This window comes from Dermacentor variabilis, chromosome 2 (assembly GCF_050947875.1).
Source record: "Dermacentor variabilis isolate Ectoservices chromosome 2, ASM5094787v1, whole genome shotgun sequence".
Taxonomy (NCBI): domain Eukaryota; kingdom Metazoa; phylum Arthropoda; class Arachnida; order Ixodida; family Ixodidae; genus Dermacentor; species Dermacentor variabilis.
This window is the reverse complement of record NC_134569.1, coordinates 31,752,905-31,769,407: the sequence shown is the minus strand read 5'-3', so window position 1 is coordinate 31,769,407 and position 16,503 is coordinate 31,752,905. Positions and strand designations below refer to the sequence as shown.

The window sequence follows — 16,503 nt, the reverse complement described above, 5'->3', positions numbered from 1 at the left end:
GACGGGACCTACTATACGTTGTAGGTTCCTCTGAAATTATGTAGATTCCTGTAAAAAATGAACAAAAATTATTGAGGTTCACGTACGTAAAGGGCATACAGCTTAAAGGGTCCCTAAACCACCCAGAGGTTGAAACTTAGTTGTGGTGTTGCAGCTGTCCACAAGTCTTGAACGAACACGTAGCTGCGAGAATTTTTAGAAATGGTGCAGTAATAGTGGAGTTGCACGCGTTTGATGATCAAAACGCGGCTCTCACTCGTTTCGCTCTTTCCTTCACTACTCTCCGTTCGTCAGCTGGTCTTCTCCTCACTGAGTGCTCCTTCAGCTGTCATGTAACATATGTCATCGCCAACGTGCTTTTCAAAACACGTGTCAACTTCCAGTTAAAGCGACTCCGTGCTTTTTGGCTACCCGATGTTGCTGCTGGGCCAGCCCATGCTCCTGCGAAGCCTGCTGCTGTGGACCCTGTATTGTGCACGCGTCTAGAAAGGCTCACTGATATATAATGGATCTGTACGGTAACACGCTGTGACGAAGCACCTCCGCTAGAGGTTAACTGCGACTGTGACCACCTTCCCCGGATCGTGGCGACCATATTGGTTGGTATGTTCTGCTGTTTTCAAAGCCCACTGGCTGTTAGAGCGGAGCCCATTCCACGCTAATGGCAGCATCAATGCAGGTGTGTGTGCTATCTATGCGTAGCGAGTACAAATACTGAGGAGAATGTTTGCCGCAGGGAGGTGACAGAAGTCGTAAAGCAAACGATGACTGCATTACACGCAACCTACATTTCCCCACCATACATGTCCAAATCCTGGAGTCCTCGAGGTGGCGTACTTCGCTTTTCAGGAGCTCAGCATGCAAATAGAAGGCGGGTTACACAAGTGAGCAAAATATGCATTTATTGCAACGTTACTAGATTAACTCATTGAAACAGCTTCAATGCGCTCAGTCCAGGCATTGCGCAGGGTGTCATCATGAAGCAGCCGGTTCCGCATCATTCCGTTTTTTCAATCGGCGCTCTTGCAGCCAAGCACCGCACACGGATGCCTTCTAGCCATCGCAAAACACTGTCGGACAGCTAATCAGACTGCTAAGCACAACTGTGTTGGAACGCAAGTGATTTCGCACTTTTGTTGCGGGCTGTAGTTACTGGTTGGCCAATCCACACAAGGCAGCAACACAGTGAGGAAGCGCAAGGAGCGTATGTACCGGCTAGCAGACTAATGGGAAGTCTTCGGTCCTTGTTCAACCAATCGATAGCATCTGCTCCTGTTGACATCACTAGATGCACCCTGGTGACGTCACGACAAGCACTGGGCAAACCGGAAAGGCCTCTAGAGGAGCACGGGATTGTTTTTTATTTTGTGGCCTGCCTATGGCATGCAGCGCTGCAGAATTTGGCATTGTTGATCGCGACGGCATTCTGGACTCGATGCACGTGTTTACTTGAAATGTTTAAAAGATGTCAGAGGTGGTTTGGGGCCCTTTAACTCTCCGTACTGTGCCTATTGGGCATAGTTAGACCGCTATCGATGGTTTGAAACGCCGCTTTCAAGACACTTTTGCACCACCCATGGACACACTGTGCTATCGGATGTGAAGGAAGAGAACTATATTTTTGTTTTCTAAGATATTTGGGTTTTTTTCATGCCAGGCGGTAATTTTTGAACACGATCGTCAAAGTAGAAAGCAAAAATGGCCGCCTCTGGGAGCGGCACGCGCACTTCGAAAGATCACAGATGTTGTGATTCCACTGTGTCTGCGGCTGATTTTTTAGATGGATCGAGCAGCAGCGAGTCTCAGGATGCTGCCCTTTCGTCGTACTTCGACTCTGAGAGAGATGACGGAAACCAGCTGGAACATCGCCGGCCGCACCCAGCACGCCCAACTGTAGTGCTTGCAGTTAAATTTTTGTAGTGGAATACCTGCTCAATAAAAAATTCCGATTTTTTCCAAGATGGTGCCTATTAGACAGTAATACATGTTGTATATCATAATTTTTGTTAATATTTTACTTAATAGATATAAGCATGTCTTTACAAACATTGTTCAGTTTTATTCCACAGTCTTGATTCTGGCAGTCTATATCTTTTTTATGACATACGTCCTGTTAATAAAACTTTTATGTGTGAAAAGTGCATTTGTTCTGCTTTTTGTTTATGTATTACGTAAAATATCGAGTGCAGTGGTTCCCTCAGAAAAAGAAAATCTTGCGTATTCTACAAAAAACACCTATTTTCCCCATGTTAGAAAAAGAGTTAAAGTGAGGCATTCATGAAACAAGATAATTATAAACACCTCTCCCACAATGCGTAGTTAGGGCGGTGATGGCGTATGCAACATCGCTACTCCCCCAGTTGGGCGGCGGGAGATTTGAATTACGAAAAAGGGGTCTGGAACCATCAGGTACAATTCCTGTCGCACTTGTCTAATGTTTGCTTGTTTTCTTCCATTCTTTAGGGTTCTCGCAAGCACACATTTTGCACCATACAGCATGAAGCTTTCCTAAAAGAGGAGTTTGTGTTGTTCAAGCCAAACCCATTCAACTGTCATCAGTTATACCTGGCAAGCTCAAAGTTGTTGTCAGTATGGGATGAGCGTCACACTCGGCAGCCAGTAAGTTTAGCTGCTGCTTTTCTTTTCTTTACTTTTTTTAATCTGAAACTATGCAGGATTTTGATCTGAAACTGGAAAAAAAAAAAGAAACAAACATTTTGCGGGCACTGGAATTGTATCAGAGTGTTACAATATTTTTCACTCTAAAACTAAGATAATTATAATAATAATAATAAGGATAATAATAATAATAATGAATGCCAGTTAAGGTAAACTTCCTCTGGAACTCTTCATCCATGCATATTTTGCAGTTGTGACTCAACCATCCTACCTTATTTGCTGGCATTTTAAGATGACATCACCTTTACTGCGGTTTCCAACTTGTCGCATCGGGAGGCAGGCATGTTAGTAATACAAGGTCCTTCCATGTGTTCTGGGCACGAAACTCTGCCGTCACGCTATGGGAGAGGTTCAGGCGCTGCTCAAAGCTGCTACGATGTGGCGCCACTGTGCCTCAGAGGTCATCGTTCGTACACTGAAACAGTTGTGCGGTGCAAGAAAAGCTGATTGACATGGTGTGTTCTGTGCATGTGCTGCAATATTTTTCGAGTTCTAGACTGTTTAGCTAATGTGGCGAGGTTGGACGACTAGGCCAAACATGTGTTGCATGCTAGGGTGCCGTTCCGGCTACAAGGGAACGACCAAGAAGGTGTCGCTGTTTTGTTTACTGAGTGACAAGGAGCAGCGTGAGAAATGGAAGCGGGCCATACTGCTACAGGAAAGTGGTGGTTTTAACTTTGAACGAAAATATAATCGTTTGTGCACGAAACGCTTCGACGCCCCAGACATCATTACTGCCTACAATTGCAATATAAACTGCAGCGCCATGTTCCTGGAGTGTGAGAAGCTGATGCTGAAGCCTAATGCCGTTACAAAGATTTTTGAAGGCCTTGCAGCGTATCTCGCAAAACGCAAACCTCAGTCCTGCTCATCGACAGTTCGACGTCGATGCGACCAACCACATGAGTTGTCAGGTGCAATTAAAGAGCGCCGATTTTTTATTTTTTAAAGAATTGTCTGAGTAATAAAAAACTGCGGTATTGGTGCTGTGGCTATTTGTGTTCGTTTAAAGGGACACTAAAGGCAAATATTAAATCAAGCTTAAGTGATAGATTAGTGCTTGGGGAATCTCTAAGGCATCAATAATATTGCGAACAGGGCCGTAGTAATCGAGAAACTGAGGTAAATGCAGGACATGATTAGAGACTTCCCTGGGACATTCAAGCACTTGCCCGATGACGAAAGCACTCCTCGGTTAAATTCTGTCACTAGTACTTAACCACTCATTGCAAAAAACATTGTATTGTATTAGAAGATGAAATAAAATGCTACTTATCCAGTTCTATTTCATTTTTAGAAAAAAGAACTAATTAAAATTACCCTTGACAATGCTGCGGGCGGTCAAAATGTTTCGTTTTCACTCAACTCTGCGCCATCCACGCTTTCGCGTTTCAGTACTTTCCTTATCGTGTAGTGCCGCGCTGGTTTTGCTGGCTCGCAAAACTCGCACAAACTGCAAGTAGCAGAGAATTCAACTTCCATATTGTGCCGCGGGATGCCCGAACGGTCTACACCACTTGTCCAAAAAGCAGCTGCAGCTGCGAATCCGCTGCCCTGACTTTATCTGTCTTGGCTCGGTGCCGCCGTCTGTCGGGCGCCGTTTTACTCGCCGACGGCAACAAAGGGCGGTGATGGCGTATGCAACGTTGCTACTCCCCCAGTTGGGCAGCGGGAGATTTGAATTATGAAAAAGGGGTCTGGACCCATCAGGTACAATTTTCTTATAAACCAAGTCTTTTCTTGGCACAAAACAAGCGTTGCGAGGTTTCTCTAACGGTATTTAAACAGTCCTTGTCGACTTAGTATTAGCCTTTAGTGTCCCTTTAAGAGGTGATTTGCAATGTGTTATAAAATGCTTATGCTTTATGCTTTCTTGTGTATATGGACAATCAATCATGCATTCTGTATTTATTGCCGTTTGTTTGCTGGTATTTTCTACGCCCCAGTGCATATCTCCTATGTTTTGATGTTCTTTCTTTATGCTTCTGATATAAGTGCCATGCTTTTAACATACTTCTTGCATTGTGAATGGTGTACCATAATAAATAAAGGATTGTGCTTGTATGATGTTCTTGCACCAACATGTTTTATTGCTTTTTCTGGTTGAACTATAAAACTATCTTTTTTCCTTTTTTCAACCTTGACAGAAATAACAGGACTGATGGTTAGACTATTTTAACCTCTTGCATATAGTTGCACATTAAGAACCAATATACCTAGTCTCGTTGTCTCTGTGTTGAAACTATGAGCAACATGAATACGTGCTGAGCTTACTGACACTTTTAACGACTGCTTGTTAAGACAATTCCTAGTTACAATGCAGTTTCAGCTGTACAGGCCTTTACACTTCACATCCGCCTTAATCCTGTACTAAAAGCTGTACCAAAGACATTTAATCGGGAGGTTTGTCTTGCATTTATCCTACCTAAATATCATTCAGAAATGGCATTGCTTTGCCGAGAAATCTGAAGCTCACGGAGCAACTCAGTTTCCTTTTCTTTGTCATTAAACGGTCATTATTCTGGAAGCAGCCCTTGCAGTAACGATTTCATTGTTTTGATTTCTTCATAACGTACTGCTCACGGTTTAACAGAAAGTGAACAGCTCTGCTTGGCAAACAACCTGGCGCTATATGCAACTGAGAGTTTGTGCTTATTTATGGATGAGTGGGGGTGCAACAGCCCAGATGTTTTCCCCTGTTTATAAGTTGCACCACTGGCACTTTGTTGCGAATGTGTGGTGCTTAAATTCAGGCAAATATTAAAAAGCAGAACCTATCGAAGCATTCAGACAAACGGCCCTGAGAAATGAATCTGGACTAAGACCGCCCAGCCATGGTGGCCACATTTCGGTGGGGACAAAATGCAAAAAGACCCTTTTGTTTAGATTTAAGTGCACATTAAAGGACCCCAGCTGGTCAAAATTAATCCGCAATCCCTTACTACGGCGTGCTTCATAATCATATTGTGGTTTTGGCACGTAAAATCCCAGAATTTTTTTTCCTGACAGACCGTAACATGCTGCATGTTTTGAGTGGCGCTTTTCTTTTTTTTTTTTTTCTTTTTATTCTGTGTGCTTCTTTCATGGCAGAAGATGTGCTCAGGCAGTTATGTGGAATGTTAAAAGTAGTTACGTGAAAGTAAAGTAGTGATTGCAGAAGTTTGAAAGCTAGAATACCGAGGCTGCCCCAAACACAACCACGGCGGTTGCGGCATTCGCATGCACTCTCGTGCACAGTTACACCTCTAGCAGCGGGCACTGGCTATATGAAACTACAGATAAAGCACTGAAAAATCAATTATGCAGGACATAGTGTGACTGAAAACAATTGAATGCGATGTTTTAGGATGCAATAACAGCTTTAACATCAGAAGTGACACCCTTTATTGAAAAATCTTGAATTAGCCTTTTGTAGTTATTCAAGATAATTTTACACAAAACTGCACTGATGGCTGAAAAGACCTAAGGAGAGAACATTGTACAGTTGCAATGAAAAATATGCGGCCCACAGCTCCGGGCGCAGGAGCACCTGCGAGGCCACACCACGGCGCTGCTACCTCCATCAAGTGCCTGCTTTGACAGTGCACTGAGTGAACGCCCTCACTCTTGTGCAACCAAGTCACGCGCTTGATAAATTTCAAGTGCGGCGTTCAGCTGTTTCACAACTGATGGTCAGTGCACAAGAGGGCGCTTCCATTTTGCTTCGTTTGCCGTGCTGCCGTAGCTTGGCACGGCGGTGGCGCGTGGCTTTTGGGCACGGCTTTCGGGCACGGCTGGCAGGTTCGGACGGTTTCTGCAATGTGAGCCTAGCAACGCTTTCGCCTCAAACGAGAATGAAACATTAGTCAGGACAGGCGTTGACACCAACAAAATGGTGGCTCTTTGCTTGCTATGCTTACTATGCTATGCTTACTATGCTTACTCCTATGCACACATGCCTTGCCATGGTGTCTTTCGTTGAGAGCATGCATGCACGTGCGCCGTCTGTTCAAAGGCCAAGCACGGAAACGCAGCACGCACAGGCGTGAGACGCACGTTAACACGAAATGTGAAACCAAATCGGACACTGCCAGGTGTACGTTTAATGCGCTTAGCTGAACGGCCGAACGCGAGGTGGCATGGAGAGAAAGGCAAGCGCACACTGACAAACCCTCATTCCAACTGACTGTCAGCTGCGAAACAGCCGTACGCCGCACTTGAAATTTATCAAGTGCATGACTTGGCTGCACGAGAGTGAGGGTGAAGATTGCCGTCACTCGGTGCATCCTCAAAGCAGGTGCCCAATCTCCCTCTCTCACCCCTCTCATCTTTCCCTTTTCCCCTGTGCAGCGTGGCTGAGGTGTCCTCTACAGAGAGACAGTTACTGTGCTGCACTTCATCCCATATTTTCAACCCCTTCCATTAAGAATCTCCTTCACCTGATGGCGATAGCAGTGCTGTGGTGTGGCCCTGCAGCTGCTCCTGCACGCGGAGCCGTGAGCTGCATATTTTTTATTGCGACTGTACATATCATAATTGTATATTGTACCAGTGTTCTTTAACAACTTGGCTAATGTTAGGTGGGACTTACTATATAGTACAGTTAAACCTTGATAGTGTGTTGGTAGTAGTAGTAGTAATGGTAGTCGTAGTATAAGACTTGTATTCAGCCCAAAATTACAGGTCGAGCATATCTACCGCCTGGTTGGCCAGTCGATGCTGTTCTTTTTCACCTTCGGTGCCAAGCCAGTCGAGCCAGGTGGTGATAGAAAGGGAAGGGGAGGATAGGAACTTGATTCCTGAGCAGCTGGACAGTAGAATAGGCAATGGGATAGGTCTGCATAAGTAGAGGGGCAGTTGGGACAGGAGGGGTCGGGGCGATAGCGATAAAGAGGCTGGAAGGGGGTAACCAGTGCATTCACTCGGATGTGCCGCAGAGGGCGAGAAAGACATGCAGCAAAGCAGCAAAGAAATACCAAGACAATAAATGGAAACTTCCTTGGACGCAGAAAGTCAAATGATTGAATTCCGCACCTCTCAAATCGCGCGTGGCACGACAAGAGCGACCGCCGAAGTGAAGCCGCATCATGTTCCCTATAATGTCCAAGTGCGATAAGATCCTATCGCGCCTCGCGCACTTTGTGCTTTGGGTGCGAATGAAAGTGTGCGAAAGTGAGAAAGGAAGATGGTGGCTTCACGCACAAGTGTCACTTCCCCGCGCGAGCAAAGGGAAAGACGGGGAGGGGAGGGAGCTCGCGGTAGCGCGTTCAAACGCTCGCAAGGGGCGGTGCGGGAGGGGGTTTAAGTTGGCACGTGTCACGATTTCTGGGCCATATCTTGTCCATTTAATATTGAACGTTACGTAATCTCGAGTTTCGGTGACCCGTTGGAGCGAGAGGCAGACGAAGCATTCGCTCCCCGCTGCCAGTGCTTTTCATGATAGCGTCGTCCCAGTGCAGGTGCACTATCAGCCGCAGGGGTGGAATGCACGCAAAAGCGTGACTGGCTTCTCATAGTTCGTGCCGCCTATGTAAAGGTATCGTCGACGCGGCATGAAACCATATCATTCGTCGTCGACTCCCAAATTCATCAAAATGAATTGTTTTCTCACTCAAATTTGGTTTTTCAATTGCCTGGTAATTCAAGAAATTCTGCTGCCCCTTTCCGCGTAAGAAATCGATCAGTGACTGTACTTATTTGCACAAAAGGTCAAATTTCCTTACAAAGAAATTTTTATATAACAAAGCGAATTGCCGATTTACCTACTTCGTTATATCGAGATTTAACTGTATCTCGAAAATAGAGGTACCAGTTAATTATGAGCTTCAAGCTATTCACCAAGTGCTAACCTTCAAATGGTAAAGTGAATGGAATTTGAGAGAAAACAACAAACTTATTAAATCAGTCCTTGGTGAATGGAAAACGTGTTACCATCAAGTACACTTCATCGAAGCAATTTTGTGCCGGCTTAGAATAGGGCACACATTTCATGCACAATTATTTATTGAAAAAGGAAGAACAATCAACATGCAATAACTGCCGGGAACCATTAGCAGTGATGCACTTTCTAATCACATGTCCACATATCGAAACAGAAAGAAGAAAATGTTTCCGCTAGTTATGCAGATTGCACATACCTTTACACCCTGCTTTGATTTTGGGAGATGAACCACTTGGGGCCCCTTACCGAAGTCTTGAACTTTCTCGAAGAAACCAATTTGATTAATAGGCTTTAGAGCAACACAGCTCTTGTAGCCTCTGCCATTGTTTTTCCAACACCTTGTGTCTGGCGCAGCATGGCCTTGAGTCACTATTGCACCATTAAACCCAATTTAGCTAGCTCAGCACAAAAAATTATAACAGCATAAGTAGTGTGTCCAGTGATGCATGTTCCAAAAAACAGATATTTAAAATACACCTCACCAGTTTTACTAAACCGACATTCTTGTTGGTTTTTGAGAAAGTATCAGGGTGTATTATGCTTGCAGAACAACTGATGCAAAAGGAAACTCAGAATATGTGTTTCATAGCTAAATAACACAATGTTATTTCTTTGAGGAAAAGAAGCTAATATACAGCCACATCTTTATACTATGTAAAAAATAAAAACTGTTGACCTTGACAGTATGGTGCCATACAGTGAAGCAATTCTTCGATGTTGCAATGCAAAGATAAACATTAAACTCATTTAGCAGCAAAGAACGTTCGCTTGTAGTTCAACTTTGCATAGCACTTCTTGCAGTTTCGCCTGCTTTGTACCTTTTCGGGCTGGTGCTGAAGTTCTGGTGCCAATGTTGTCGGTGTCTTCACGTCTTCAATGTCGCTGCTGGATGAGTTCAATTCGGAACGACAACTGATGAAAAATGTAACTTTCTCTGAAGTTGTGGCATTTCATGGTGCTGCTGGCAGTACGCCTAAAGGATGATGAAGCTGTCTACAACACTGATGTCAACACAATAGAGCAAGAAAACCTCATGCACTTCATGAAAATGTTGTAGGGTGCAATCAGCTAGTCCCATTTATCGATGCTGCGCATCCCTAGATAATAGTTGTCTTTCCACATTTATTCTCATTTCTTGTTGCCAACATGTCTCTGTTGGCAGTGAGTCATCATGTGTACTGCATGCCTATCTTTACACAGCAAATACGAGACACTGGTGTGCCACAGCTGCCTAACATCCTCATTATAAATCAGACTATGTAATCGAATCCCATCATACTGCTGGTGCCCTCATTAAAAAAATTCAATACAGATTTGTTGTAAACACTGTTTGCACGCTGTCTTTTTCGACAAGGCAAAGAGCAAATGCCTTGCCCCTTTCTGCCATTATTCACGCACCTCAGTTCAATGCAGTCGTTTAAAAAATCACAGTTTCACCAGAGAGATGAAATCAAACCTGATTGTGAAAGCTTGTTTCTTGGGCTAACTAGAGCTAGTGTACCAAACTGTCAATCTGCAGTAATTGTTTTTTGCTGTAGAAATGAAATCAAGTCTGATCATGAAAGCCCACTGCTTGGCCTAACTACTGCATGTAGAAGGAATTAGTTTCTGCCAAACTGTTTCAATGTGCAGTGGCACTTAACCCTTTCGGGACCACTGACATACCCGTACGTTCTCCATTCTCTTCGGTTGGATGTGCACAGTAACACGAAGTTTATGTGCTCCAAGCTCGTTCCGCCACTTGTATGTTCCTTGAAACATATTTTCTCATCTCTTTGGTTTTGCCAAGTCTGGGATTTTGTTAGCACGTTGTGAAATGCAGCTCTCATTGGCATGTTTGCACCGCACAGAGCTGCATCCGCAAATGGGAGACGTGGTTTCTGGGATTTGCGTGTGTACGTGCATGCATGCATGTTGTTAATCCTGACAAGACGACGCTATCACGGAATCATGTGCATCAGAACGAAACTAAGCAGGAGATAAAAAATGAAGATAGGTATGTGAGGGGCATACTAAGAGTGCATTTGTTATTGTTCGTGTCATTTTTTTTTCTTCTGCATAACCGAAAGTATACACCTTTGTATTTGTTTTATATCTAACACCTTTCAAAAATCCCAACACCGAAAGGGTTAAAATTGTCAATCATTGGTTAGATGAATGATTGTCTGTGGGTGTTGTTAACTCTTTGCAGAAGGGAGGATATTCCTAGAGTTGAAACTGTAATAAAAGGAATGCAGCATTGCAATTCATTCCAACCATTCTTTGTGAAAATCAGAGAAAGATGGCTATTGTCAAATTTAAATGCCTTCGTACTTACAATGTATGTCTCTGTGATGAGTTTCTAATAGTGCATTAAAATTCTAAAGGGACAGTAAACGGAAATAAGCTTGATCAGACAAGAAGCAAAGCTGTATGTAGTTTAGATAAGTGTAGATCTAGCTTAGATCTAGAATAAGTAAGTAATTAAGCTAGATTGATAGGTTACAGTTCTCTCATTCTGAATAAGGGGGTCTTGTCCCTTATGGAAAATTGGTAAACCAGGAAGGATGCAAACACATTGGTGCTTATGTTAGCTTGGAAGCTTCCGATGTCAGAGTTTGACAATGAATGCTCATTGTTGGCTAAGAGCTTATCAATAAAAGAAGAAAGCATTGTGTGCAAAAGTGTTTAAGGCCCCATTCTGGCAATATATGGAAACTCTTCAATGTTTATAAATGCTGGAAAATGTGAAAATGTTGCAAAATTCATGACGTCACTCTAATGTCATCTGTGCAATGACTACAGTACCAAACTTGCAAAGGAGAGCTTTGGTGCTCAGTTCCTATGCTGATAGTGAGCTTTTGTCATCCAAATAAATGTATTTAAACAAATAATTATCCGTCAGAACTGACTTTGTAGTTTTTTTTTCTTTTCTTTTTTTTTTCTTTTTTTCTCACCCACCGTGGTTGCTCAGCGGGTATGGTGTTGGGCTCGGGATCGAATCCCGGCCACGGCGGCCGCATTTCGATGGGGGCGAAATGCGAAAACACTCGTGTGCTTAGATTTAGGTGAACGTTAAAGAACCCCAGGTGGTCGAAATTTCCGGAGTCCTCCACTACGGCGTGCCTCATAATCAGAAAGTGGTTTTGGCACGTAAAACCCCATAATCTCTCTGTTTTTCTTTAATGTCCCTTTAAATATCTTATCAGAACTATAAGGGCGTGAATTAAATGGCAACATTTCTTGCTGGCTCTCCACTTTATTACTTGGCTTCACTGCATGCAACAAGGGTCATTAAATTGTTATACATTTAGACTTTCCCAATTCAGGATGTTAAGCATGCTGTAATTATGCCAGAGGTAGCCCAAAGGCGTGCTTCCATCGTATGCCATTGTATGCTTCCAGATGCTTACTTGGAACCACTGCCTGCAACATTCGCCAGCATTTCTAGATTTCACACCTTTCCAAGACCTTGAGGACGGAAGTCATCGCAACCTCTACGTCACATTGGGGTCACAGAGGTCACGGCAGGTTACAGTCTTTCACGTTCGTCAGGATTCGCTGACCATTCAGCCACTTTCCTTAGTACCTCCATGGCACTTGTCCCGGCCAAGTGATATTGCTAAGCACCTGGAGCATCAGGGACGTCCCATGGATGAGCGTGTGCTTATGCGTATGAATGCCCCACTCATAGGAGGCTGCATGGTCGAGTGCGCAAGTGGCACCTTCTCAGCGCTGCAACTGACATCGTACGGAGACATCTTCCACCAGGCAAGTGAGCTTGACAGCTACTTGATATAGTTATCAACATTATTACGCCAACACAAACTGTACAAGCAGTTTTGAATTGTTTCATGTGTTTTACTATAACTATTTTTCATTGTCTATAGCAGAGCAAGAATTATTGAGGAGGTGAAACACCGCTCACTTGGCGTCCCAATAAAGTCACGGCATTGGGCACAGTGCTGACGCGCCCTCTATCATTAGTTGGTTCGCCAAAAAGGCAATATGTGCGCAGTGCGCTCTCCAAAGAAGCAATATATGAGACAATATCACAATTTTTGTCCGTCACATCCATAGAAGAGCGTGTAAACACAGTGTTCACCGCAGCACGACAGATGATGCGTTGGGTGTGTTGCCATAATTTCCTCCTCACCCAACCGTGACTTTATCAGGCCGCCCGTATGCACTGTAACAGCCTAACAAATTCCTTTATTCAAATACTTCTTTCTCCATTGTCTGTAGGCTTCACATGTTTGTTACTAAAAATTAAGCCCCTTGCTTTCTTCTCGCTCATTGTATAGCGAGGGCCTTGACTACTTCAGCCTTGATGCATTGAGGCTGCATACGAGGGTTTAGTGGCCTGTTTCATGCTTCTAACATCACAAACTATGTGGAAGCTCCAGTTTAATTGATGTTCCACATCCACCATCATGTCCATGAGTGGCACCAGCTAACTTTCCCACGACTAGGTTTAGTATGTGTCTACAGATATCCAAAAAGCAGAGGAGTCGGGGGTGTACCGTCATTGTAGCTCAATTGGTAGAGCATCATGACAGTTGTGTATTCAGCTTGTGCCAAGTGGTCTTTTTTTCACTTTCATTTCCCTTTTCTTTTATCTATAAAATGAAATTTATTGCCATTGTAACACCCGCTTATAATTAATTATGTGTGTGTGTGTCAGTTAAAAAGAAAAACAGTTATAATTTCTCCTCCACTCAACATCTTAATGCTCCATCCAGTAAATGCACAGACAAGTGGGACTCGGCAGTTTCTGGCTACTCATCTCCAGGTGTGCACGTAGGTTCAGATAAGCAGCCACTACTCAAGCCTGCACATGTAATTCCTGGCTCCACTACAACAAAAATGCAGCAGAGTGACGGCATGCTTGCAGTCACAAAACCTCTGCTGGTCTGCAAAGCATGAACTAAATGTCCAGAAACCACTGTGCAAAACACAGCCAACATCATCATTCAAGCTTGAATGCTCACATATCCTCGTATTGCAGTTGTAGAACATTATTACAGAACTTGTCGGAGATCTTTACAGTGGCATAGACCCACAGGTTAGATTGGCAACACAATCTGAAGGTAAAAAGCTTAATTGATTAGATGAAAAAAGGCAAAAAATGGAAAGAACTTGTACTATGGTTGTCCCAGACTTTATCTTTACTGGAAGGTCCCAAAGGGAACAGTGATTATTCACACACAAATTGATTCTCTTTATTTTTGCCATTCATTACTTATTTTGCGACTATAGTAAACCCTCATTTACTCCGACTCTGATATCTCAAACTATCATTTAATTTTATTTTATTTTCTGGCTGTGGTTTCAACCTACGTGTTTTTCACCTCATATATCAAAAAGCTTTTGTGCCAGACTCTAGATAGCTCAACATCTCGACTCTGAAAATGCCAGGAAGAAGGCACCGTGCAGCATAGGCAGTGAAGCTTGCACTCGCTTTTTACCTGGTGGGAGCTTGCTAGCCAAGCTAAATACTGGACCAGGCCATGCTCCTCGCTTATCTTTCCCCCTCACTTCTAGACTTTACAGCTTGTGTGCACTTGCTCATCTGCTTGCTCCCACCTCATGCAGCCGCGGTGAGCTGAGAGTGGGTCTCTCACTTTCTTTAATATTGCAATAGAAGTTACATGGACAAAACGAATTTTTGCCGTCGACGTTGCCGTGAGGCTCCGCATATGTTTAGGTATATGTATGTCCTATGCTTATTTATGCCGTATATGCAGGTTACGTTGCTACACTATTAAATCGCTAAAGTTCCATCACTACCAGAGTGGCAGCCCACAAACAAATTTCATGAAGCACAACATTCACAGTGCATGCCTTTTATTTTAAATCTTCTCAGACTATTAAGTATTAAAAATGCAAAACAATATCAGTGCTCAACCCTGAAAGTTATGTAATTTTACTGGCATGGCTCTTTACGGGCAGTGTAGTGGCCCCTGCACGATGCCATTACAGACCTTGCAGAGCGTGTTTTAAAAGTGCCAGAAATTTTGGCGCATCTACATATGTCGCGTCCGCGTTAGTTGGACCCGTGTGTATATTTAGAGCAACCTCCGAGAAGTTCAAGCACAACACTAAACCTTGCTATTTGACGGCGTCACCCTTCTGGCAAAATTGTCAATATTTTCCCCCCATGATTAAAGACGTCGTCAGTGACATGTCAATATTGTCACAGTGTTATTCGTGACCTTGAGCAATCAGCCTACACGCTGCACCCTGAAGAAGCGAGCATGTGAGACCACAGCATTTCAGTGAGATCATGGCTTGATAAGAACGCTGGCTTCATGCTCGCGTGATGATGAGGCATAAATGCCACATCACTCTGGACGTCTGCTAAAGACGGACAATTGTGCCCTTTGAAGTTCAATTGTCTGGAATTGATCGCTATTCAGAAATTAGCAGCATCAGCTCTTCGTATGTCTGTAATTGGTTATGCCCAGATGACTGGCTTCAAATATTGCATTATGATCAATCGTCTTGACTCGCTGTCAAGCACACGGTCTTGACACAGTGCCAACAACACCGTTGCCATCTCCGGTGTTGATGCACGCAAAAGTCATCAAAAATATTACTAGTGGTATTTTAAAAAGGCTCCATGTGGTCTGTGCACGGCCAGAGGGCTTCTATTTGCGTGATTTTGCTTATCTCAGAGCTCTGCTTATCTCGAAACTTTCCCTGGTATTTGCAGCTTCGAGTTAGGGGGGGGGGGGGGTTACTGTATTGTCATTTGGACTGCACTGTCTCATCAGGAGCTTTGCTGCCCCAGGCAGTAAGTTAGCAACACCAGTGCATAGTACAGTTGAAATTTGATTGCCATCTCATTGCTTAGCCTTAATGACCAGTAGTGCTCACAAACATAAAACTTGGCTTTCCAAATGATATGAGCCAATAAGTTGAATAGCAGCAGTTTCACTCACACCAAAGATATCTGCGACATATCACATTTGACTCATGCCCGAACAGCCAAATGAGATGCTTTATGGTGTCTGTAGTTCCATTATGCATTCTTTCGGCTGTGCAGTGGTGTCACAGGAAGATCTGAATGAAACATGCAGGAAAGAATGCATAATACACTTGCTGCTGCTGTACTCGCAAAAGTATATTGCCTGTGTATTTCCTATTGATGTGTCTTTGTGTTCATATTTTTTGTGCTATTGAGAAGTTACCGTGTCAGAAATCAACCAGTTTTCCTAGGCCAACCTGCTTCAGCCAGAAAAGTCATTGCGCCACTTGCTCTGCAGGACTTCGTGTGGAATGCCAATGAGCCCCTGTGTGTTGGCAACTGGAACTTCAGTGCTGGCTGCAAGCTGCTGCCAGTTCCAGAAGTAGAGCAGAGAGTAAAGTGGTGGACTGACCTTGTCATTGCTTCTGACCCAGTAAACGAGGGCACTTCAGAGAAGCACCCGCTTCTTGTCAGTCATTTAATTCACTATCGAGGTAAAACACCAAGTTCTCTGTATCTGAAAATGGACTTCAAACCTGTCTACTCAGCCTTGTCTCTGTTTTGATCACTTGCAAGCTTATTTCACTTCTGTTACGTCAAGAGAAAGAGAAAAGGATAAATGAAAGGCAAGGAAGCCAACCAGGACTAAACCTAATTGTCTCCCATCCACCGGCAAAAGGGGAGAAAAAGATTAAGGAGTCGCTAGTGTAATGAAAATTCTCAACACTGTGTCACAGATGGTTGCTCAATCTGGTTGCTTTCAGAATTTGGAGCTGCACTTGTGTAGTCTTCTGCAGCTGTGATATGCAAGAACTTGGTCCCAAGATCTTGTTCAACAAGAAAGGTCATTTATCTAGCCAGTTTACAGTGGTGCAAAGATAAGTCTTTCATTTGGAATAACAGGCAGTAGCATAGAAGGTATTTCACAGTTTCTTTGGGCATTGCAATTGGCACC

General features: G+C 43.7%; 1 protein-coding gene across 2 annotated transcripts in view; it reads left to right on the top strand.

Moving 5' to 3' along the window:
- LOC142571616 (uncharacterized) overlaps nt 1–16,503 on the top strand; it is a 43,127-nt gene that overhangs the window by 17,937 nt on the left and 8,687 nt on the right. For both annotated transcript variants that reach the window (XR_012825913.1, XM_075680126.1), the window contains exons 9-11: nt 2,464–2,619; nt 11,984–12,349; nt 15,847–16,042. Coding sequence is in view for 1 of the 2 variants with exons in the window: in XM_075680126.1 (XP_075536241.1) it covers nt 2,464–2,619; nt 11,984–12,349; nt 15,847–16,042 (718 nt within the window). In the remaining variant the exon portion in view is untranslated. The remainder of the gene's footprint in view (nt 1–2,463; nt 2,620–11,983; nt 12,350–15,846; nt 16,043–16,503) is intronic.